At 42.4% G+C, this 25745-nt stretch overlaps 2 protein-coding genes across 2 annotated transcripts in view; both read right to left on the bottom strand.

Annotated features, from left to right (window-relative positions):
- Nucleotides 1-1629, bottom strand: part of krr1 (KRR1 small subunit processome component homolog) — a 12577-nt gene extending 10948 nt beyond the window's left edge. The window contains exons 1-2 of the mRNA XM_054739526.2: nt 1522-1629; nt 258-433 (exon numbers count right to left, since the gene is read on the bottom strand). Coding sequence (XP_054595501.2) covers nt 258-433; nt 1522-1627 — 282 coding nt within the window. The 5' untranslated portion in view covers nt 1628-1629. The remainder of the gene's footprint in view (nt 1-257; nt 434-1521) is intronic.
- Nucleotides 1630-2416: 787 nt separating this feature from the next.
- Nucleotides 2417-25745, bottom strand: part of LOC107395692 (uncharacterized) — a 26083-nt gene continuing 2754 nt past the window's right edge. Inside the window, exons 4-19 of the mRNA XM_015975124.3 lie at nt 22705-22859; nt 22569-22633; nt 22399-22492; nt 19614-19877; nt 19164-19457; nt 18051-18302; nt 16392-16706; nt 16107-16207; nt 15718-15928; nt 15251-15403; nt 12488-12678; nt 9500-9651; nt 9137-9394; nt 5952-6105; nt 2749-2878; nt 2417-2552 (exon numbers count right to left, since the gene is read on the bottom strand). Coding sequence (XP_015830610.3) covers nt 2431-2552; nt 2749-2878; nt 5952-6105; nt 9137-9394; nt 9500-9651; nt 12488-12678; nt 15251-15403; nt 15718-15928; nt 16107-16207; nt 16392-16706; nt 18051-18302; nt 19164-19457; nt 19614-19877; nt 22399-22492; nt 22569-22633; nt 22705-22859 — 2911 coding nt within the window. The 3' untranslated portion in view covers nt 2417-2430. The remainder of the gene's footprint in view (nt 2553-2748; nt 2879-5951; nt 6106-9136; nt 9395-9499; nt 9652-12487; nt 12679-15250; nt 15404-15717; nt 15929-16106; nt 16208-16391; nt 16707-18050; nt 18303-19163; nt 19458-19613; nt 19878-22398; nt 22493-22568; nt 22634-22704; nt 22860-25745) is intronic.

The following is a 25745-nucleotide window of genomic DNA, read 5'->3' as shown; positions in this document are numbered from 1 at the left end:
CTCAAATCAATAATTTAACTGATTAAACATGGCTGCCAAACTATTAGCAAACATAAAAACGCCAATATCAGTCATTTCTACATGATCTATTTTTTTTAAAACACAGCACTTTTCTTAGGAAAGCACTAATGCATTTAAACTTGCGTGCGTGTGTGTGTGTGGGGGGGGCGATGGCAGTATCAGTATCAGGCAGAACCTGCAGCTTTTATAACTCATATCTATTCTTGTTCAGCTCTTCTCCACCTCCACATGCTTACCATCTCTCCTAAAGCTTTCACCACCAGCGGCCAGCACTCCTTCAGGTAGGCTTCTCTGTATTTGGGGAAGAGTGTGGCGAAGCTGCTCTCCTCCAGCAGGCCTCGGGGGTTGTCCTCTTTAGTGAATGATGGCTCCTTCCATCCATCAGGAACTGTCAGGAGTTCAGATTCATCTACTGCAGGAAGCATGCAACAGACATTTTTAAATAAAAACTAGAGCAGCATTAAACATTCTACCTTATGAATCCAAAACAAAAGGTGCTGCTGCCATGTTGTGTTAGAACCAGTCTTCACACTGAGGATGGATGGCCCTCCTACTCTGCCGTTTAGAATCAAAGTGGGATTTTTTTTTTACAGCAAATTACTAATTACAACCAAGCAAACTATCCATCCATCTGGGTTTGAGTCGGTGGGGCAGCAGCCTAAATAAGCAGCGAGGCCCAGACTTCCCTCTCCCCAGCACTAATCCACCTTTCCCTTGCTCGTGAACAAGACCTCATGATACTTAAAACTTCTCCACTTGATGCAGGACCTCGTCCCTGACCTGAAGAAGGCACTCTACCCTCTTCCAATTCAAGACCATGGTCTCAGATTTAGCCATGTAAACTAGAAAATTACTATTAGAACACCCTGTAGCAAAGTAATATCTGAATCGACATCAAGAGAAAAGACCAGGGGAGTATTCTTAAATTTAGTTATAAATGTTCTTTTTGCTCACGGAATAGAATTTAAACTCATTCTGCAGAAAGCCACTGGGAGGGAGGGGTGTCTGATTGTTTAGAGGCTTCAACTACAGTGATGAGATAAAATCAGAGATATGTTTTCAATTCATGCTTTTCTAACCATACCACCCACCTCAAAGCACTTTATAACTTTAACACACCAACACATGCATCACATTCCTATGTATTTACTCAAGTTATCTTTTCCTGACAAATTGCGTTTGCTGGTCTAACATCGATGTGAGAAAAGGCAACCCGCTGCTTGCTGGTAAACATGTGCAGCGCTAAATTTGACCACGTCAGTTTTTCTTTGCATATTTTAGCATCGATTAAGAAGCATACGTTTATAGTTCTTCTAACCAGAAGAAAACGTGATGACATGTGCAAATCCAAGTCTGTTTAATATGAACATCACATGTAGCTAGACGCTAATCCACACATTCCTTGTATCCAACTGGTAAACATCTGAAATAAACCGCTCATATTTATGTTTGAGAACCTGTCAGGTGTCGTGTTGGACTGTTTAGTTTTGTTCAGCTTACCTTGTTTTTTCGCCTTTTTCCCCTTTTGATTGCCGCTCATGCCGTCTTCACTCACGGAGGACGCCATTGCTGAGCAAAAGCGGAAGTGACGGAAGAAAAAGTGCATCACTCCTCTAGAAACAATATTTTTAACCGTTCCGACCCTCAACAGGAAACTTTTTTTTGTTTTATTATTTTAGAAAGACTTCTAGAACCAGATGTGTTATTTAATCGTTAACTTTAACCCTTTTATTTATAAACTCTTAACCAAACAAATTGCTGAATTATTTTAGCTCTGAGGAACGACTTGTTCACTTTGGTAGTCAACATGAATTTAGGTCTGGCTCAATGTCATTATGTGTGAAAATTTGCTTAACAACTGACAAAATTTTGTATGCAAATGTGTCTGTCAGTAATGGCATAATTTATAACTTTCTTATTAATTTTTATTTTCCCCCCACATACAATGAAATGGATACATTAGAATACATCTTTGACACTGTTACAAGAACAATGAAAGGCAGTTTGGCATCTCTCCATGTATTCACAAAAATATTTACTAAAGGGATAAAATCAGATGATCTATTTTAATCTACCTACATGTTTCTTTGAGCCACATCAGGTAATATTTATGCCCATAACTTGAATATTCCCAACTAATAGCAAATTCCATACATTAAGTACCTCTCTCATGGAAAAATGCAAGGGTCAAGGGTCATCCAACACAAGACTTTGTACCTTTTTCCTGAGGTCCCTTGGTTTTAGAAATACGTTGTGCATTTACACTGGTTGGCCAGTAGATGATTGTGATTCTAAGCAGGTTATTGTGTAGGAGTTGCTCCTGGTTTGAAATGAAATGTAATTGTACATTTTCTGTCATGATTTATTCTCCAAGGAAAAATTACACGCTTTCAGATGCTCTTCCAAAGTTTATTTAGGCTGCATGTGCTCATAATAAGTCATCACTGCCTTGATTGCAATTAGTGAGATCACACCCATCCCCAAAAAGCTGATTGATGCAACAACAACAAACGTGCTAGCAGCTTCTGTCCCTGTGAAGAGATGGAAAAAAAGGTTTGTTTACATTGAACACCAGGCAGTCTGACTGTATTAGTCACAGAACACATGCTTTAACCTTTAACTGCTTGAAATGTGTTGATCAGAACAAAAATGATCCAAAACATGCAAACACATGTTTAAACCTGAATCAGCTGGTTCTGAGCAGATGCTCTGTGGACTTGAACTCACAGTAGGATGGATGGACCGACTTCACCCTGGTGCTGACAGTCAGTGGCCCAGCGGACACCACAGTCACTCGTTTCTCTTCCCTGTCCATCTGGCTGACTGACCTTTTGGGGCGCTGCTGGCTGGTGCAGTTCTGCATGAAAAACATAAGTCAGCTGTTTCTACTGCTATAGAAACAAAATAGTCATTTCAATTCAATTCAAGTTTATTTATATAGCGCCAAATCACAACAAGAGTCGTCTCAAGGCACTTCACATAATAAAAATTCCAATTCAGGTCAGTTCATTAAGCCAATCAGAAATAATGTTTCCTATATAAGGAACCCAGCAAATTGCATCAAGTCACTGACTGGTGTCAGTGACTATACAGCAATCCTCATACTAAGCAAGCATAAAGCGACAGTGGAGAGGAAAACCCCCTTTTAACAGGAAGAAACCTCCAGAGAATCCTGGCTCAGTAGAAGCAGCCATCCTCCACGACTCACTAAAACCCATTTCAACAAATAATGATTCCAGAATGAGAACAAAACTTAATGACAATCAGAGCAATAAAATTAGGGCAGCTCATTTTATAAATATGAGGAACAGAATTCAGAGTTTACATTTTAAGTAGAAGTCAGGCACTCCTCTAAAGTTTAATGATTAAATTAAAAAAAATTACCCTTTTTAGAGTTAATGTGGACTAAAATGGAACATATGAAGGTTTGTTTATAATTGCATGAAATATCTTTGAAACTAGAAATGTAGTCTAGAAAATTTATTATGAAATGTGCGATCCTTTGTTTACACATTTTCTCATCTTTAATAAAACACATGTGGAGGACACGCCTTCACCAGCTCTTGTACAAAAGGGGATTGAAAGTTTCCGGTTTAAAGGTGCAACCACGTATTGTGTTTGGGGACCAGACGGAGCAGTCTGAATGTGGTGCTGAAAGCCCCGCCCACTCACCTGCACACAATTATGTTTTAACAGCATCAAATAACCAAATCAAATTAAAAACACAATAAAAGTTATTGTAGGGCAATTACTACAGAAATTCAGAATTAACTCACTTGTAAGTCGCTTTGGACAAAAGCGTCTGCTAAATACATAAACAAACATAAACTCATGGAGAAGTGATCTGAGGTGTTTAGTTTCCAACAAAAACAATGTTCTGTTTGAAAATATACCAATTATTACCCCTATAGAGAAACGGCTTGTTCCAGTTTCAACTTTCAGGTTACAGTCGGGCCTCTATACAAACTCATTGGTCAAGTTATCAGATACATCATGTCAGTATGGACCAGAACCTCTGAGGAGAGTTTCTAAACACAACTATGACATGAATAATTAAAGTGGTTCTGGAAGCAAGAATGGTCGAACCCAGTATAAGCAAGGTGTACTTATGAAGTGATAAATAAAGCTTAGATTGATTGACTAGTGTAGTGTGGCTGGGTGTGGATCCCAGTTTAAAATGAATAAATGGTTGGCTTTAAAGGTGTGGTTCACTCATTTAGTAAATACATTTGCAGTGGTCTTTGGTAGGAATAAACTCTTTGCAAGCAGTTCTCAGGGCAAAAAAAAAATCCAGAGATGCTTGGATCAGCACCAACAGGTCTGCTGCTGCTGCTACTGCAGAGTGGCAGAATATGCCTTTTAGACTCAGACTGAATAACATCAATGAAACTACCACTAACTTGACTGTTTGTGCATAAATGGACGTCAGGTGGGGTCTTGGACTCTTCCCCTCTCCTGGGACATCTTGAGGAGCTACATGTTCGCCTACCCTCTCCATGCCACTTTTTCCTGCTGGTGGGTGGTGCCTCGGTCTGCCCACATATCTGCAGCTTCCGTGTCAGGGCGGGAAATGTTTAGGATCCGTCTGGTCGTTCCCAGTGGCGTCTGGATCCCTGGGCTCTGTCGGGTCCCCGGCGGGGTTGGTCGCCCTTCAGTCCCAGGCCGCTGTGTTCTGAGCCCAGCCAGCTCGGGGTGGGTGGCTGGGGGCGGGCCTGGGAGCTTGCCGCCGTCATCTCCCAGGGCTCTGGAGGCTGCTGGTTGCGATCCCTGTGGTAATCCTCAGCACCTCTCAGGAGGGGAGTTGGGGCTTCTCCTGCAGCTGTCTCCCTGTGGTTCCTGCACTCCAGGGAAACCATTGGACCTCTAGGGCTTTGACTCCATCTTCTGCACGTCTTTGAGGGCAGGTCTGTGTGACACTCACTATCGGACACTCCTATAGAGAAACCTTACATATACAAGTGCGTGTACGCACGCAGGTGCTCACATGATGCTCTCACAAGGATGGACTTGGGCATTTTCAACACATCTGTGTGGTGGCTGTGGTTCACACTAGATGCACTCCTGCCTCCGTGTCCGTTAGTATTTAAAACAATCAAAAATATTTCTAATAAAGGTTTGGCATCAGGTGTGGCACCGTAGCAGAAGCTAACACTCCACCTGTGAGAGTAAAATTGCAAGGCTCGTCTTCGGCATACAGACATCAATTCTGACTGCTTCACAGCCGGACAGGAGGCGGAAACAAAAAGGGAAATCTCGCCTCAGATTGAATAACAGCGATGGAACTCGACCACTGACTTGCAACAATGATGTTTTATTTCCACAAACAAGCCTGGGGTAGTTATTCTGTGTGGTGGTGTTGCTAATGCTAAAGGTTAGCTTCTCCTAGGCGGGAAGATTTCTGCTGTATGAAAACAGCAGCCTTCCCCGTCATAAGTCAAAATAGGTGAGTCCATGAATGTTAAGTGACAGTATGATGAAGAGCTGACAAACTTTTCAAATCCTAGAGTTTCACAGTCTATTTTCCATTAGACGCTAATGCAGGAGATTGATGTAGGAGACCATTTTCAAGTTCAGCCTGCATGAAAAACTTAGTGTCCAATTATAATCAGAAACAATCATTAGAAATGTGTTTTTTCAGAGTTCCACACCTTCAATGATTCATATCTGGATTTTTTATTCTGTTGAGCTGATTGGACTTATTTTACTTCTCATAACTTAAAATGGTTTTACTGAACTTGGAGTATTGCAACATTTAGCTGATGCCCGGCTCTGATCTTGCCGCTTAAACCCGATGAAATAAAGATTGCAGAGATAATCTGGCTGATCTGATAACATTTGAAGTACTGGGACGTTACTGGATTTCCATTATAAGTATTAAGCTCTCAATGACAGCGCAGCAAAGATCTTTCAGATCCAGCTGCATTTTTTACCTTTGTGCAGTCTTCATCCCGTCCGCAGATGTTGGTCAGACAGTGGAAGTACAGAGGTAACCCTTTGGGCATCTTAAACATCTGCAGGGAGAACCTGCTGCTCTGAGACAGGCCGTTAGCAGAGAGCCAGTGGAACGTTTCATCAACAGGACAGCTGGAGAAATGAGAAACAACAGCTCTTCCCTTTGATCTCTACAGAGGTTTACACACTAAAACAATTACATTACTTCCAATTTATTTATAATGCACATTTAACACCAGCATGTCAGCTGACCAAGGTGCTGTACAGGTAGGACATAGGAACATAAGGCAATAAAAACTGTAAAATACATTTCAGAAAGCTAAAACAAAAAATACAGGCATCAACAACCAAACGCTCAGCAGAAAAGTTCAGTTAAGAGCAGTCTTGAACCTGATCAGAGAAGATGCCCGTCTGAAAAAAGAGGCAGTTCAGTTTTGAGGCAGTAAAAGGGAAAGCCCGCTCCTCTCTGGACTTGAGCCTAATTCATACTTCTCCGTCAGCTCTGCGAGGGAGACGCAGACACACTGACAAGAGACGTTTTGCTTTCAGGCTTCTCCGTCAGCTGGGGATTGTTGTTAAACAATTCCTCGCCAGGACAACAGAGGGTGTAGTGCTATTCGGAGGCATCCTGTCACCATACAGTCACAATAGTGTATTTACTATTGTGTTTACATTGTTTACTTCAGAGGCTTTAGCACGGACAATTTTGTCCCTCATTCCTCTCCACCTCTTCATGGGATCGGCACCTCTAAACTCACGTTTCTCGTCTTTCCATCCACAAATAACGCTTGCTGCATATCTTTCTACTCCTTCAGTCACGGGTGAATTAATGTTTATATTTTTAGACTTTTTCCACGACCCATTCTTCAATCTGTTTCGTGTCTGCCACTAAATACCTAGTTTTTGAAGTGGCAAAAACAATGCTGTTGACAAATTTACTGTAAGCAGCGTCCTGACCAATCACAAGCTTGTGGTCTCCGTCGCTGCCAACAGATGGTTAATTGGGGAATGTCTCCATCAGCCTCTGAGTTGAGGAGGGCTCCTGCGTTGATGCATAATGGCATTGCATGTCTCCGTCCTGACGTATAAATAAAAATGAAGCTTTATTCATTCCTGGGGATGGGAGGGAATGTGGGTATGTGGGGTAATTTTATTTGTAAAGCCCTTTGAGTTGTGTTTCCTGTAAGAATTGTGCTATATAAATAAAGTTTAATATTATTTCATGGAGGGGATGCACAAAATCTGACGGGTTAGCAGACCTCAATGATCAAGTGGGGAAATAGGAGCTTTGTAGACCTGCACCTTTTAGAACCGTTGCATCACTGGATACATTGATTAGCCACAACATTATAACCACTGTGAGACACTGTATATCTGGTCTGCTATTACGTAACATACAAGCAAATGTAAAGATCAGAGCATCATCGACTAAACTGTGATGTTGGACAGCAGGTTCCCTACTGCTGCTCTACTGGGTCGTTACCTTTGATGTGGTAGTCGCAGTGGCGGTTTTACCATTAGGCATAGGTCAGCGGCCGCCTGGGGCCCCCAAAATAGGGGGGGGGCCCTTGCCCTGACCACCGGCACCCCTCTGTTAATCCCACAATGGACTATTCCTTTAAGACGCTGATGCACAAACAGGAAGCGATTGGTAGTCATTCCACTCCAATCCAGTTGGTGGCAGTAATGCACCAAATTGTTGTTTGCCAAGTGCCATAAGACCACAAATAAGAAGTGAGGCGGGAGCGTTCGTAACAAACTCAAAGCGATAGTCAAACATTAAGCATGAAATGCAGTTATCCTAGTGGCTCCAATAAGAGAAAGAAGCAACTTGCTTTAAAAGAGCTTTTACCTTCACTTCCAAAAGTGACGTCATTTTCTATGTAATCATCAGAAAGAAGCAGAAAAGACAATGGAAAATGTTTAAAGGGAGGAAAACAGACCAAAATGGAAAATAGAAATAAAAAATTAACAGAAAAGCAAAAGCACAGGAGCACTGGCAGGAAGAAGAAAGCAAGAGCAAATATCGAAGGCACTCAAAAAGAGAGAGAGACAGGAATATAGAGGAGGACTAATAAAAAGGGAAAATAACTCGTCAGAGAATTTCGCAAATCCAGTTAAAGATAAGATTTTCGAAAATTTTGTGTAAGGGGGCCCCCAAATTGTTAAATCCGCCACGGGGTAGTCGTGTGTTATAGCACAAAGAAGGTAACTTGAGTTTAAAGCCAAACTGCAATAAGGCTAGAAATCCTCTAGGCAGCACAACAGTCACATGGACAGGTTGGTATGCTCTGATCAAACAGGTAGGATCTGCTGAAAAATGCTTTGGTTAAAACCATAAAAAGTAACATTATGCATAATCTCAGTATTGCAAAGCCTGATTTGTATTTCCCCGTACAAATCAGAGTACAGAGACACACACTGCCATTATGCACCAGCGCTCTGACATGCTCGCAGAGGCTGACTGAGACATGCCCAACTTTTTAACCATTCGTCGAAAGTGGCAAAGACTGCAAGCTTGTGATTGGTCAGGATGCAGTTTCCTTTAAATTTGTCAACAGCACTGCCATTGCCCCCTCAAGATATAGAAGATTGAAGAATGCCTAATGAAAAAAAGTCAGAAAATATGAATGTTATTCACGCGTGAGTGAAGGAGCACAAAAATGCTGAGCAAGCGTTTGATTTTTGGACGAAAATGAAGAGAAACGTGGGTTAAGAGGTGGCAACTGCATGAAGATGTGCAAGAGGAATGAGGGACAAATTTGTCTGTGTTAAAAATACTTTGAAATACATTAAAACATAAACTCAACAGTAAAAATAACTATTTTGGACTGGATACATGCTAACCGTGGCAGGATACCCCTAAATGGTGCTACGCCCTCTGTTGTCCTGGTGGGGAACGGCTTTGCAACACTTCCCAGGTGACTGAGAAGTATGGGGAGAAAACATTTCCGTCAATGCGTGTGTGCGGCTCCACTCTGGGGCTGATGAAGTACAAATTAGGCTTAATTTAATCTGAATGTGTGATGTGCACGACTCAGTTTTAATGTAATAAACCTTAGCTCAATATTTATATTTGGGAGCATCAACCTCACAAAAGATCCACAATTTGTGCATCTAGCTAAGCTGTTCATCAACTTAAAACAATACACTTGAAAAGTACCCTTCATGAAGGAAAACAGCCTGGACGGCGTCCATTGGGTCAGTGCCCTCTGTAGCCCAACAGGACTCCACCTGCAGGAGCACGTCTGAGGTAAAAGAGCTGTTGGTCTGCAGGGCCACCTGGAAGAACAGGGAGTCCTGAACCCACAACTCTGCTGCATCTGTGTATGGCGAAGTGTAGGACTCATCTCTATACAGCATCATGGTCAGACCCAGTGGCAGAGATGAGTTGAACCCCACCAAAGCTAACGAGGAGAGCCTGCAACCAAACAAAACAATGAAGCAACTTCAACCAAATCTCTTGCTTTGTTGTGTCCAACAAACATCATGCTGAGGTCACGGAAGTGTGTGTGATGCATCTCACCACTCCATGTCAGCTGCAACTTCAGCATTTCGGATGTAATGCCGTGGGTAGATGCACTTCCACACAACTTTCAGGTCTTGTCGGGTGATTGTTTGCTCTTCAGTCAGACTGATGGTCAGGGTGTTCTGGAGCACAATGTGGGAGTTGTTTACCTGAAAAACACACACACACACACACACACACACACACACACACACACACACACACACACACACACACACACACACACACACACACACACACACACACACACACACACACACACACACACACACACACACACACACACACACACACACACACACACACACACACACACACACACACACACACACACACACACACACACAAATATTTAGTAAATGCATAAATGGAACATTTTCAATTGAAGGGAAATCTTAGTTTTATTAAAGTGACAATATGTAGTATTTGCCATTAATCTCTGGAAATATCCATTGAAATGTTGTAAACTAATTAAAAGATGCCCAGTTATTGAAAAATATGGCAGTTTCATAACATAACCATAAAAATCTGTTTCTAAAACACATGGGAGCGGGTCTAAGTCTCTGGGCGACGCCATATTGGATGCCATGTTTCTTTCTACAGAAGCCTGTTAGGACAGAATGCATTTACTGATTTGTAACAAATGGTTACAAAACTTTCACCATTAATAAATGTTTTTGTTTTACACATTTACCTCTTCACTCGTTGCCAGAGATAAAAGGGAATCTGATGTTCTTGTTATTTAGCTGGAGATTGTGCTCCCAGGGATTTTTGACCCTAATGGCCATCCGTTGGTAAGGTCTTACTTGAACACAAAAGTAATAGCCTGGCAAGCCAGACTAAATAAATGTATTATTTAGTTTTAGTTTACTTAGTTTGGAGGAAAGAAGAGCGATCAAAGAACTAGCGGATAATTCAGAAATAGTCATAATAAATAAATGTATTATTTAGTCTGGCCACTCTCCATTGACGGCTCTTGGTTGTGGGGCGGGTTCTACTGTTGTCTTTCAGATGATCTCCGCATTCCACTGGACAATGAATGTGACATACTCTTGTTTCACTCTGTTGCATCATCCCACCCACCAGGCATATAGAGTGCCCTGATTGGCCCACAAAGCGGATAAAGCTCTGCGATTTGTTCACTAAGCAGATAGAGCACTATGATTGGCCCACCATTATGGACCAATCACAGCTCTTTGTGTGTTTGAAACCCCTTTAGAGAGCTGTGATTGGCTAGCCAGAGTCCTGGTAGGAGCTGCTGAGGTTCCAATGGAGCATGCCTAGACCATTCTTTGCAAAGCAAGAATTTGGTCTAGTTCACTAGGCTACAAAAGTAACGCTTGCTTGCAATGATTTAGGCAACTACAGTCCCCTATCGCCAGGGAAACCACACACTCACTTTGAAGGAATAGTTGACTTGTTTAATCAACACATTTGCAGTAGTCTCTAGTAGGAACGAATGCCTTCTGAGTCATTCTCAGAGGGAAAAATATAACGGTGCACCATTTCTCAGATGGCAGCTTTTGGAGTCTTGTTTTCTGATTTTTGGAAATCTCACCACAGATTGCATAACAGCTACTTGACTCTACCACTTACTCCAACATGGATGTTTTATCTCCACAAATGACAAAAAAATAAAATAAAAATAAAAAATAACATAGGAGCTTCTGCATGTGGTGACGTTGCTACTGAAAACTGTTAGCTTAAACTCGCCGAGACATTGCTGCTGATTCCCGGATGTAAAAAAAAAACAGCCTTCCCCGTCGTTAGTCAACATGGATGAATCCATGATGCTATTTCGCAGTGTGATGTAGATCAGTGAGGCTTTTCAAATATTTAGTTTCACTGTCTATTTTATATCAGAAGCTGATGCAGGAGATAGGTGTAGGAGATTTCTCTTTTTCATGTTCTGCCTGCATGACAAACTTAGTGATCGATTATAAATCATTTTTCTGAGTTGAAGAAAAGCAGAAAAAATGAGTTTCTGAAATATACACACATCCTGATATTGGTGAAATCTACTTTTCCGTATCAAAACTGGTCTTTGCTAGCCTAGAAATCTAGACCATTTGAAGAAGAAGGAATTTGCTCTGCATGTTGATCTAGCCACGCTCCATTGGAAAATCTGCACCTCCAGTCTGGTGGCTGGCCAATCACAGCGCTCTGTTTGGTGGGCGGGATGTTATTACAACTAAGTGAAACCAAGATGGTGGTGGCTTGTTTGAAACAGCTTTGGCATCAATTTTGGACCATTTAGACTTAAAGAGGGACTGCACACCATCAGAAAATGTAACTTAACCCCTTGTCAAGATTTGAAAAATGCTAAGAAAGTGGGCGTTGCCAGGAGGCACAGAGTGGCATGGCCAAGTTTGGGGAATTTCCATCCTGGGAGGGAGGGGTAGAGGGAGGAGACTACCGATGACGATAGATTGTTCCAGCCCCAGTCAATCACAAGTTTAAAATGCAGTAGCCACTGTTCTGTCACGAGGGCAGCACTGAGACGTTTTTAGACCTAGATTCTAGATTTAATCAAGTTTACACAAACGTGTAAAAAATGCACAGAAACAGAAAAATTGCATTTGTAAAGACCAAGTTATACAGTTTATAAGCAAAAAAAAAAAAGTTATTTTGGGGTTTAGTTACTGTTTAAGCTTTTCTTTGAGTCGAGGGTAGGCAGATAGAGGTACTTAAGTTTATTTAGATAAAGGATGTATTTGCATCTTCTTCTACAGGGTACGGCAGACTGCCCCGTTGACTGACATCAGTAGCAGTGAGTACATCACGTTGATCACTGTCCAACAGCATGCAGAGACAGTTTGGGAAAAACAGCTAATGCTCCCGTCCGACCACTGACAGCAGCCAATGGATCATAGCCAGACTAGTTTTTTGCAGCTTTTAATGTCTATTTATTAACATTTCTGTAAAAGTTCAACAACAGAATTCTCCTGAAAAAAAAAACAGTTTTGGCTGAAAAGTGCTCCTCACCTGCTTCTCTGTTCCACACACTGATGACTTTCTGGGCATGTGGAAGTAGTACAGTGCCTCACTCTCATTCACAAGGCAGCGGCCATCGTTGAGCTTCACCTCAATGTTCCCCTCAAAGAGAGAAGTAAGGTAAGCCTTCGATATCCCACCAGTCATCACCTTGTGCAGACACTGGTTGAAAAGTCCTTTATCTGGTAGGAAATAAGGGATAACTGATCTTTATTTACAGTAATCCTGCAATCTGCTGTAGAGTTCAGAGTTGTTATAAAAACTAGGTATGTCCCGATCCAATCACATGATCGGAAATCGGCCCCGATCACGTGGTTTCAGACTGATCGGTACTCGGGTTTTACTTCCCGATCCAAGCCCCGATCCTGACTTGGACACTGGGTTCAAATTACGGGATTCAATTCAATTCAAGTTTATTTATATAGCGCCAAATCACGACAAGAGTCGTCTCAAGGCACTTCACATAATAAACATTCCAATACAGGTCAGTTCATTAAGCCAATCCGAAATAATGTTTCCTATATAAGGAACCCAGCAAATTGCATCAAGTCACTGACTAGTGTCAGTGACTTTACAGCAATCCTCATACTAAGCAAGCATAAAGCGACAGTGGAGAGGAAAACTCCCTTTTAACAGGAAGAAACCTCCAGAGAATCCTGGCTCAGTATAAGCAGCCATCCTCCACGACTCACTGGGATCGAGAACACACACACACACACACAGAGAGAGAGAGAGCGAGTGAGAGCGAGAGAGCGATAGAGATAGATACAAGTGCTGGCCAGTAAATTAGAATATCATCAAAAGGTTGAAAATATTTCAGTAATTCCATTCAAAACGTGAAACTTGTACATTATATTCATGCAATGCACACAGACCAATGTATTTCCAATGTTCATTACGTTTAATTTTGATATTTATAGGTGACAACCAATGAAAACATCAAATCTGGTATCTCAGAAAATTAGAATATTCTAAAGGCCAATGAAAAAATGTTTGTTTCTCTAATGTTGGCCAACTGAAAAGAATGAACATGAAAAGAATGTGCATGTATAGCACTCAATACTTAGTCGGGGCTCCTTTTGCCTCAATAACTGCAGTAATGCGGCGTGGCATGGACTCGATCAGTCTGTGGCACTGCTCAGGTGTTATGAGAGCCCAGGTTGCTCTGATAGTCGTCTTCAGCTCCTCTGCATTGTTGGGTCTAGCGTATTGCATCCTCCGCTTCACAATACCCCATAGATTTTCTATGGGGTTAAGGTCAGGCGAGTTTGCTGGCCAATCAAGGACAGGGATACCATGGTCCTTGAACCAGGTGCTGGTGGTTTTGGCACTGTGTGCAGGTGCCAAGTCCTGTTGAAAGGTGAAGTCTGCATCCCCATAAAGTTGGTCAGCAGCAGGAAGCATGAAGTGCTCTAAAACTTCCTGGTAGACGGCTGCATTGACCCTGGACCTCAGGAAACAGAGTGGGCCAACACCGGCAGATGACATGGCACCCCACACCATCACTGACGGTGGAAACTTTACACTGGACCTCATGCAACGTGGATTCTGTGCTTCTCCGCTCTTCCTCCAGACTCTGGGTCCTTGATTTCCAAAGGAAATGCAGAACTTGCTTTCATCAGAAAACATAACTTTGGACCACTCAGCATCAGTCCAGTCCTTTTTGTCCTTGGCCCAGGCGAGACGCTTCTTGCGCTGTTTCTTGTTCAAGAGTGGCTTGACACACGGAATGCGACACCTGAATCCCATGTCTTTCATGAGTCTCCTCGTGGTGGTTCTTGAAGCGCTGACTCCAGCTGCAGTCCACTCTTTGTGGATCTCCCCCACATTTTTGAATGGGTTTGTCGTCACAATTCTCTGCAGGGTGCGGTTATCCCTAGAGCTTGTACACTTTTTTCTACCACATTTTTTCCGTCCCTTCGCCTGTCTGTTAATGTGCTTGGACACAGAGCTCTGCGAACAGCCAGCTTCTTTAGCAATCACCTTTTGTGTCTTGCCCTCCTTGTGCAAGGTGTCAATGATTGTCTTTTGGACAGCTGTTAAGTCAGAAGTCTTCCCCATGATTGTGGTGCCTTCAAAACAAGACTGAGGGACCTTTTAAAGGCCTTTGCAGGTGTTTTGAGTAAATCAGCTGATTAGAGTGGCAGCAGGTGTCTTCTATATTCAGCCTTTTCAGAATATTCTAATTTTTTGAGATACCAAATTTGGAGTTTTCATTAGTTGTCACTTATGAATATCAAATTTAAATGTAATGAACATTGGAAATACATTGGTCTGTGTGCATTGCATGAATATAATGTACAAGTTTCACGTTTTGAATGGAATTACTGAAATATTTTCAACCTTTTGATGATATTCTAATTTACTGGCCAGCACTTGTAGATAGAGAGAGAGAGAGAGAGAGTTCTATTCGGTTATGGATGACAGCCGCAGATAAGTGAGCAACAAGCAAGTGCAGACAAAATAGCAGCTCATTATAGTTTTCTTAAACACACACACACACACACACACACACACACACACACACACACACACACACACACACACACACACACACACACACACACACACACACACACACACACACACACACACACACACACACACACACACACACACACACACACACACACACACACACACACACACACACACACACACACACACACACACACACACACACACACACACACACACACACACACACACACACACACACACACACACACACACACACACACACACACAGTGTACCTTTGCAGACAGGATGCAAAGCTGCAGGAGCTTCTATGAAAGAGCTCACGTCATGGTACCCATGCTGGCAAACACACAAGTATGAGCCCAGAGTGTTGATGCAGGCAGAGTTCTGAGGACATAAGAGTTGTCTGGAAGAACAAAAATCTGGACCTGAAGAAACACCAAAGTACCACCAAGGTTTAGAGTCAGAATCAGAAGGGTTTTATTACCATGTATGCAAGAATCACAACATTGGGAACTTGCTGATGTACTTGGTGATAGAAAGGATAAATGATGAGAAAAATTTTGAATTAAGAATTAACTCAATGAAATGTTAATATAGGGAGTCAACAATTAGAGATGCAGCTACTATATACAAGTCTGTGTAGGTACTGGTCAGAGCGAACAGATGAACACCAGTGGTCAAACTGAATTGTTTCTGTCTTTAACAAAAGGACCAGTTAGAGATGATTCTCATCACTTACCCTCCCAGTAGATCACACCGCTCCTCACACTAACGTTGGGAAAATTCATGGAACTGATGTAATTGAGCTGATCATCAACTGGCAGCTGGACATCTTCGGTTTTGGAGGCATCAAAAGACCAAAACTTTATCTCAGTTTTTTCATCAGCAAGTTTAAAGGACTCCAGCTCAATGCGGGCTGGCTGTTCAAAGTCTTCCAACAACTCCTGCAGCTGAAACACACACACACACACACACATTGTGCTCCAGAACACCCGGACCATCTGTCAGAACTGCATTTGCATCTCCACACAAGATTAACTCAAATGACCAAATTAAAAGTTTTACAGTAAATTATGGCGACACTTTAGTCTGAGCTGCATCTATTCACACCCACGTAAACTTTCTCACCTTATGTTTGAAAATCTGCTCCACTTTAGAATTATCCTGTAGATCCTCAGGGAGAGCCCAGGGCACGACCATTTTGAGACCCACATTGTCTGAATCCAACTCTATGAAGTCACCAAAACAAAGACAAAATAATGTAAAAGACTTTAAAGACAGACCTCTCGGCCAGGTCTTGTTTGTAAATGATAAAATGTTCCCAAACATTTTACCTGGTAAAATAAAGGTTGAAAATAATTAAATAAATAAATAAATAAAACATTGCTCAACCCGACATCGTCTCGGACTCACCTCTGTCCCATTGGGGATTGATGGCCCTCACATTGACTTCAAAAGGTGAATTGGCTCCTTGGAAAGATAAATGTGCTGGTGTAGACTCCCACTGGCCATCACATTCCTCCCACACATCCAGGACGTAGGGTTTGCCAGGCTCCAGCTGTGGGAGGGGCAGCTCCGTTTTGGACACCCGGCTGCTCTCAATAGTGGTCCCGTTCTGCAGGCTCAGCTTGTATATGTAGGCCACAGCTGGCTGGTTAGGGTCGCTGGGCGTCCACATGGCGGTGGAGTCACTGGAGCGGTAGTGGAGATCAGACACACCACGAGGTCCTAAATACAAACAGAGTTGGAATTAAAAGCACAAGAAGAACTTTTATAAAAGAAAAAGTCAATCTTGCAAATTTCACTACCAGGCACAATTAACTTTTTTTTACATTAACTTCAATTAAAGGTCAAATTCACTCATTTTTGATACATTTGCAGTAGTCTCTAGTAGGAATGAATGCCTTGTAAGTCATCCTCTGGGGCAAAAAGTTTCAGTGCATCTGTTTCAGCACGGAGAATTCAGCTAGAGGAGAACGTAGCTTCCTTATATTTTGGACATCTTACCCCTGACCGGCTAACAGCAATGTGGCTCTACGACTGACGGTTTGCTCTGAAACATAGCCGTTTTATCTCTACAAATAGCAAGCCTAAAGGAGTTCTGCTCTGCGGTAGAGTTGCTAATGCTAACGGTTAGCTTCTACTTGCTGAGATGTTCTCTGCTGTTTCCTGGACGTTAAACAGCCTTCCCTGTCACAAGTCAAGATTAGGAAGTCTATGGGCCAATACCAATACTCGCACACTTGCGCCCTTCCTTTGTGCGTTCCTGGCCCGGGGTGCGAGTGCGTAGGGTGTCCCAATTCTCAAGTGCGGAAGTTAACCACACCTCCATTGCACCTTTAATCCGCCCTTCACTCAAGTCCGCAGCAATGCGGACCTCGGGCAAGGGTATTACCCACATGTCATTGCTGCAGGAAAAACGGCTCAAGTTCCTTTTCTGTAAATATGTACTTTCTAATGAAATTAGTTAATTTTAGCATGATTAGTTGATGCTCTGAATGTTTTAGACAAAGCAGCAATGAAGTTAAATGTATTTCAAATAATTGCTTTGTTTGTTTGAAAGTTGTTAATAAAGGCTTTGAAAAAAGTTTCACAGCAACCAGCATGCGTTGCGATCGTTGACGCAACGCTCCCCGTCTCAATTTGGCAATTATTTGCACACTTGTGTACTACGCACTCGAACCCTACTGTGCACTTTCTCCAAGTGCACTTTGCTGAAGACCGCAGGACGCAGAGGGAGCATTGGGATTGGGCCTATGAATGTTCAGTGACGGTGTGATGTAGATTTGTCAAGATTTTCATATCCTAGCGGTTCACGGTCCATTTTGTATCAGAAGCTAATGGAGGAAATAGTTGTAGAAAACATACATGTACAGCCTGCATGATGATCTCAGTTACCAATTAGTCTGAAAAAATGCATCTAAAACTATTTTCAGTTAAGCTGACCATAAACCATTTGTCTATATAGTAAGAAACAGTTATTGTATCATTTTAGTGTAAGGTTACAAAAAACCTGAATACTTTCACTTTAACATCACCTCACAACAGTGTTTAGTTAAATATAACCATTACCTGTGTGTGCTGTGATGGTCTTGGCACTCATGAGCACATTTTCTCCACAGAATGCCTCCACCTTGGCTTGGTACTTGTGGCAAGGCAGCAACCCTCCCACAGTGTGTCTGGTGAACAGCGTGGTGCCATGCAGCGCCCCCTTGTGGTAAACTCGGAACATAGAGATGGATGAGGTGTTCCTTACCTCCCACTCTAGAGTGTATTTGTCAGGCCCAAATGATTTTTGACTCAACAACTCGATGTTGGAGAAGGCTGAGGAGAAGAAAAGCAGTCGGCAATGTTTCTGAGCAGCAGCATGAAGTAAACCAGTCATTCTTCAAAATTCTGTAAGCCTGGCTACCCTACAGAGGAAGATCCTTTCAGCTGTTTGTATCCAAAATCCTGTTCTTTCAGTCACAATCCAATTAAAGAGTGATGAATTCCCACCATAATATGGTAGAGGAGGTTGGGTGCCATCACATGTGCCGTGTTGGGATCTATGGTTTCCCATGACAGCACCATGCACAGATCTGTAGCGTAAATATGATAATGATGGCAGACAATAGGAGTTCAGACGAAACAAACTGTTTAGAGCATCTTTAAGAGAGCTTGGTGCATTTAGATCACATCTTTACATTTTGAAAGACTGAATGTGTACAGAGTGTCCAAAGGTTATATAAACCGACTCCAAATATAATAAACTGTTAATGCTGAATTCTCATCATAAATGACCCATGCTTGTCTAGTGCCTTTCAAGGCCAGAGGACTCCAAAGTGCTCTCACTCATCCATTCACACACTGATGGTGATGAACTACAAAGTAACCACAGATGCCCTGGGGCACGATGACACATGATGTGGCTGCTGAGCACAGGCACCACCGGTCCCTCCAGCCACCAAAAGCAGGCAAAGTGGGCCAAGTTTCGAACCCAAGGATACAATATCTCCGCCGGGAGCCAGGATCGATGCGACTACCCTCTGATTACTGGACAACCCACTCTACCTCCTGAGCTACTGCTGCCCCAAAATGAAGCAACAGAAGAAGATGGAGACATTCTGTCTAGTTACTAAAGAAGTCATGGTCCAAACTAAATAACCCACTAAGACTATTCCAAACAACCAGTGTTGGACGTACCAGAGTTTCCATCGTTCAGAACCATCCTGCTGTAGCGGGACTCTATTCCTGCCTGGCAAACGGTCTGCAGGCCAAACTTAAGCCTGACACAGGGTGGCAGGTCAGACAAGGTGATGGTAAAACTATCATCCACCAGCCACAGCTCCTCCTCCTCTGTGACATGGCCGGTTCCGTTAAGATAAAAGACGGTGAGGAGGAAGTTGGAGTACTTAAGGTTTACAGGGCAGTCCCAGGCCAATGAAATGCTGCTGCTGTTCCACGATGTCACTTCCAAATCTCGTGGAATGTCTGGATCTGGGTGAGGTCAAAAATATAAACTATGTATTAGCTACAATGTTAAATTGTGTTGGGTTTATTCTTTTGTTAGTTTGCAAACCTAAAACCATCCTAAACCAAAGCAACAGAAACTAAACATGTGTGCATCGGTGTGCCGAGGACTTCATCTTATACCTGTAATGGTAGAGAGGCATGTCAGGGAGTGAGTCTCCTCGATCTCCACACACACCACATAGTGGCTGCAGGCTTCCAGAGCGGTGAAGCGGTAGTGACTGAGAGACGTGCTGTCCCTAAAGAATGGGTAGTAGGATCCCATTTCTATGTTGTAAAGGGTCACAGTGTGAGTATAGAGCTCATCGGGATCATTCTCCACCCAGGAGACCAGCAGCATGGTGGGATTCCTGGACTCCAGCTTAACAGGGAAACGGGATGTGTGTCCTGATACAGGAAAGAACATCTGATTGTTACAAGGCTTGATGTGGCAAAGTGAATAAGTGTTGTGAAAAGGTTTTTGACCCTTTTGTTCAATTGGTCACTTTAAAGCTGCAATCTGGAGTTTTGCCCTTTTCAGAATTTATGTGCGATTTTTAAAAAAAAATCTGGAAAAGCGATAGTTCCATCATGTACTGTAATATAATCTAGGCAATATGTTGTTTTATATGCTAAGCCCACCCCCGTCCCGTAGAGACCAATGCAGTTCGAAATGACCACCAGTCGGCATTAACCAATAGCGTTAGACACCTGCCAATGTACAGATGTCAATCACTGAGTGTGCACGAGTGTTAGACGACATTCCTAGACAGATGCAGAGTTGGTGACCTTTCTCACGGACAAGTAAGTCTCCTAAAACATAAATATGAACATAACATAATAGTGTATTTTAGCTCTGTTTGACAGCAGGAGGTGCACGTTCATGAACGAAAGATGTTGGTTTCAGCCGTGAATAGGGAGGCTAGAAATTGCGAGAAATTTGTCAGCCACTAGATGGTGCCGTTGGATTAAAAAAAAAAACTCCAAATTGTAGCTTTAATTGTTGGTTTCTAAATAAACCAATTTCAGTTTGGGGACTCTGGTAGTTTGTCCTGAAGTTGAAGTAGTAGCAGCCCGCTGCTTCTCCTCCTGATATTGTTGAGCTAAGAACCTCTCACAGCAGTGATGTTCTGTTAAGTGTTACGTTCCAGGCTCTCTAGGGGGCCTGGGGTAACAAGGACGACACATACTCTGATGTTAAAAGGTTAACTTAAACAACAGCACCAGCCGTAACATTAAGTATGTGAGTATGTAATAAATGATGGGCCAAGAGAAGCACGGTGGTTCGGTGACACCGACAACTCCGAAAGGTGTCATTGGCAGAGGATTTTAAACAAACGCGAGAGAACCACTTAAAAAAAATTATCTCCACAATATATTTATAGCTATACGATGTTAGAACATTTTTAAAGGGACATTATGGAAGTTTGACAGCCAAAACATGTGTAGAAATAATGTCTTCTTGATACATTCTCCTGCAATGCCCTGGTCCTGTAGAATGAGCACTGGCATTTTTACTGATTGCCAGTTTTTCCGTAAAATCACAGAAAAAGAGAGCTGCTCGGGTCGAGCAGGCTGCTTCATGCGCGTTCACGCTCAGGCATAGCCCGTAGCATTTGCTATCCATAGCTTTAGCAGCAGAGAGAGGTAGTGCCAACTCAGCGACTTTGTCGCTGTTCCTAACGCCTAGTGATTAACCTAGCTACATTTCTGAGGACCCTTAGCTACTTTCTGTAGAACTTTCTTCCAGATATTTCCTGCAAATTAGCAACAAAATAGCCATTTTCACTTCGAACTGTTCTTTGGTTTGACGTTGTTTCAGCTGTCATCAAGGATATAAATGTTACAGATACAAAGAACGTCACTGGCATTTTAGCTCACTTAGTAAGATGTCTGACTCATGTAGGAGACCTGGGTTCGATTCTGGGTGTGAATAAAGTTTGTTATTTGGAGTTTCTTTTTTACATTAATGATACTTTTTTTACAGTAATAAGACACCCACATTTCTTTTTGAGACTCGCCGAACGGCATTGAATTCACAGATAAAAGATGTGGGTTCAACTTTCATTTTGGAACAATTTTTCAAGCAAGGGAAGGGAATGATCTGAGCATGCAGGAGGACTGACCCATCATAAACCTTTGTCGGCTGTGCTGAAGAGAAAGGTACAGAACCAAATTATTTAATTAATTAGCTGTGCATTCTCCTGTCCTCTGGGCCACACACACACACACACACACACACACACACACACACACACACACACACACACACACACACACACACACACACACACACACACACACACACACACACACACACACACACACACACACACACACACACACACACACACACACACACACACACACACACACACACACACACACACACACACACACACACACACACACACACACACACACACACACACACACACACACACACACACACACACACACACACACACACGGGACTGTCTCAGCTGTTATTTTCGTTAAGGAGTGTGCACGTACAGCATGCACGCCTCGTGCACGAGCCTACTATTGAAGCTGCCGTTACGCTTTTGGCCTGAGGGGGCAATCGCGAGCATAAAAATTCAAAAGTCCGTAAAGTCCCTTTAAGAAGCATGAAAAAATGTTTTAAGCCAATTTGTTTTGCAAATTTGCTGTTGAGGCTTTAATGTGCTCTACAATCAACTCACAGATGGAGCTAATGTACATGCCCATCTCTGAGTGACCAAATGCAGATAAGCACAGCCTTTAAGCTTAGTAAGTTTAAACCAAAAGCATTGAAAATCTGAGACTTGGAGATTCTTAAGGGAAGGTTTTTCTTTTAACTAATTCACTTACCCCTCACAAAGAAATACTGCATCTATGAAAACTGCATTTAGGTCCTCAAGTACTTTCAAAAGTATAAAACTATTCTCACCTACAGCGAGGAAGAAGTTTTCATCTTGATGGAGGAACGTTGTGCCACTTTCACATGCAAACACTTCATTGAGACTCAGCAGATTCAGTGAGCTCTGTAGCAGAATATGACAGTAAAAAAAAACAAAAATGTCACCTTAGCCAATCCTCTAAGAAAATGAGATCCGATACCTTAGTGGCATTAGTTGGCTGCTCTGAAGGTCTCTGTCGACCTGTAATTTTAATGATCTTGGTACCTTGGAGAGGAAAAAAAAGTGTTTACAAGCATTTGTTAACCCTAAAATGACATGAAAACTGTGGTCCTTACGTGGGCTGATTGTTAATGTCCATCTGTGAAAGGAGCCCCCGAGCTGAAGGGAAAGTTTATTCTCTATGAACGGAGATACTGTCAGGGAGGTCACTTTACCGTGTTTCATTATAGATTTTAACGATGTGCCGTTGAGCCACAAGTTTTCATTTAGCCTGAAATAAAAAAAAAATTAAAATTGAAATACACACACGTTTTAAACTCAGTTACACACAGAGGGTTGATTTGAACATGCAGTTAAAAAAAAAGAAAACATTCTGTATTACATATCCAGACACACTGTTAATGTAGCGCAAAGGGGACATATGCAAAACTCAGCTTTTGTGCTGTCATGTGGGTCTCTGCCTCTAGAAACTTTCTAATTCCAAACCCATCCATTTTCTGTGAGTGTTTGGCTTTAGGATTTATGCATCTAAAACAAGTCATTTCCAACAGTCCCCATTTGTGATGTCACAATCTGGGAAATTAGTATCGAATCACCCCTCATGTACAAGAAAGTGCTGCTAAAGCAGCAGATATTGGAGGCCCTCTCAGAAGCACTTTTTTTCTTTTTTTTTTCTCAGAAGCACTTTTGAGCCTCCCATCCACCCATCCCCCAGTATCCTGAGAGAGGATGGGTGGGAGTTGCCAACTCCAGCTCGTTTTTGTAAATAATGAGTCTAAAGCCTAATTTATACTTCTCCATCTGAGTCAAGATGGAGACCCGCCCGTGACTGGAGGAGTGAAAAGATATGCAGAATACATTCTAGTCGTAGACGGAAATGATTGAAAACGTGGGTTTAAAGGTGGCAAGTGCATGAAGAGGTGGAGGAGAATGACAAATTTGTCCCTGTTAAAAAGTCTAAAATACAAAAAAAAAAAAAAAAAAAAAACACTAAATAAACGCTATCTTGGACATAGGACATACGGACCACTTTCCACACTCTACTACTTTTTTCTACAATTTGCTCTTTAACTGCATTAATTCCTGCCATTTCAGCTGTTAACTTTATTTTTTTCTCCAAGTGTTTTTCTCCCCAGAAGCAGCTACAATAGTGTTCTGCTGAGCTGTGGTGGCCTCATGGAGGGGGCCATCGGCTTGAACATTATTGCTAACCACTTAAACATTTTCCCTCTCCTGAAAATAACATTTTACTTTCTTTGACATTGAATGTGCTACTACTAGTTTACCCGTTCAATAATAGATTCATTAGGATAAATACAATAAAGTTTATCTTCACCAAATAGAATATTTACTAAGAAATCACAATGTAACCATAGAAACACTACATGATATATGTGTGTGTGTGTGTGTGTGTGTGTGTGTGTGCGCACGTGTACGTGTGTGTGTGTGTACGTGTGTGTGTGTGTGTGCTCTGTCTTCTCGATACTGAGCCAGGATCCTCTGGAGTTCTCTTCCTGTTAAAAGGGACTTTTCCTCTCCACTGTCGCTAAATGCTTGCTTAGTATGAGTCACTGGGTTCCTTATATAGGAAACTTTTTACTGATTGGCTTAATGAACTGGGGCCTCATTTATCAAGCTTGCTTACGCAAAAAACGGGGTCGGAAAACTGCGTAAGCAACTTTCCCAGGAAACTTTGGGATTTATGAAAGAAAACTTAGCGGAAAAATGTGTGCAACTTTAAATTGACTAAGGACCTGGCTTCCGCACATTTTGAACATGGAGAGCACCTGCAGTGCTGCTGCTGAGAAGGATAAAATAATGAATTCCAGCATCATTATCACTTGTACCGCTTCGTGCGCATACAGAACAACCCCCCCCCCTCCCCCCCCCCCCCCCCCACACACACACACCTTGAAGTGCAGAATATGGAATGCTGAGTATCAGCAGATTGAGACAATGTCATGCGTCTGTGACAGTGTGAGCGTCCTGTCACTGTGACCCGATTGATCATGCGCCCTGGCTACTTGGTCAAGGGACATCTCCCTTTGGCTGACTTAGCGCATGTGACTCTCACCCGGGGGTCTGAGGACTTCATCCTGATTGGACCATGTTTTTTTTTTATATCCGCCACAAATCTCTCTGAAGAACTCACAGCATTGACGGCTTCAGCAACGCTGTGCCACTCAGTGGATTTTCTCACTTGTTTTGCAAAAGCACTTCCATTCATTTCTCCACCTCATCCACAGGTAACCAAGTTTCTGCTTGTGAAATAGTGCTTCCTAGACCTGCGGTTAATGGTGTAGCGCTTCAAAGAGCTGTCTTATGTGTATGCATGAGATCCACAAGGCACTTTGCATTGACCATTTATGACAGTAAGTGGACGTGTTGAGGGCGGGATGTGACTAAAAAGCAGCTGAGAACCTGTCTCGTTAGTCTCCGATTTATAAAGCGGAGATCGCATGAAGCTGTGCGTACTCCATGTTTTATAGATCACAAACCTACTTGGCGTACGTACATTTTTTTTTGCTGAGCTTAAGTACGGTTTTAGTAAGAATTCTATGCAATGCTTTATAAAAGAGACCCCAGACCTGTATTGGAATGTTTACTGTGTGAAGTGCCTTGAGCCAACTCTTGATGTGATTTGGCGCTATATAAATAAACTTGAATTGAATTGATACATGACAGGGTACCACAGAACAGTGCTATGCCCTCTGTTGTCCTTGCCCTCTGTTGTCCTGGTGGGGAATTGCTTTGCAACACTCCCCAGGAGATGGAAAAGTATGAGGGCAAATTGTCTCCATCAGTGTGTGCATCTCTCCCTCCTGGAGCTAACAGAGAAGTATAAATTAGGCATTAATCTCCTCTTCCGGTCGGCTCATGGGTCCCTGGAAGAACGACAAAATGAATGCAAGTCAATGGGGCTAATGGAGTCATTTTCTAATCCATTTTTCCTTAGGCCATGGATCATGCACGTGTACTTCAATTTAAATGAAAAGTAACGATGGGTGTTTCGACCATGCCAGTCACGTACTTTGAGATTTATCGGCTTGTAAAAGTTCGTAATTAGCATGACTACAAATCGGATGTCGGCATGTCGCATATATGACATCCCCACATAATCTCCACTCCCCTGGCATAGCTGCTACTTACCACATTG

The sequence above is a fragment of the Nothobranchius furzeri genome, chromosome 1 (genome assembly GCF_043380555.1).
Source record: "Nothobranchius furzeri strain GRZ-AD chromosome 1, NfurGRZ-RIMD1, whole genome shotgun sequence".
Taxonomy (NCBI): Eukaryota; Metazoa; Chordata; class Actinopteri; order Cyprinodontiformes; family Nothobranchiidae; genus Nothobranchius; species Nothobranchius furzeri.
Note: the sequence above shows the minus strand (reverse complement) of the source record. Positions and strands in the feature narration are given on the sequence as shown.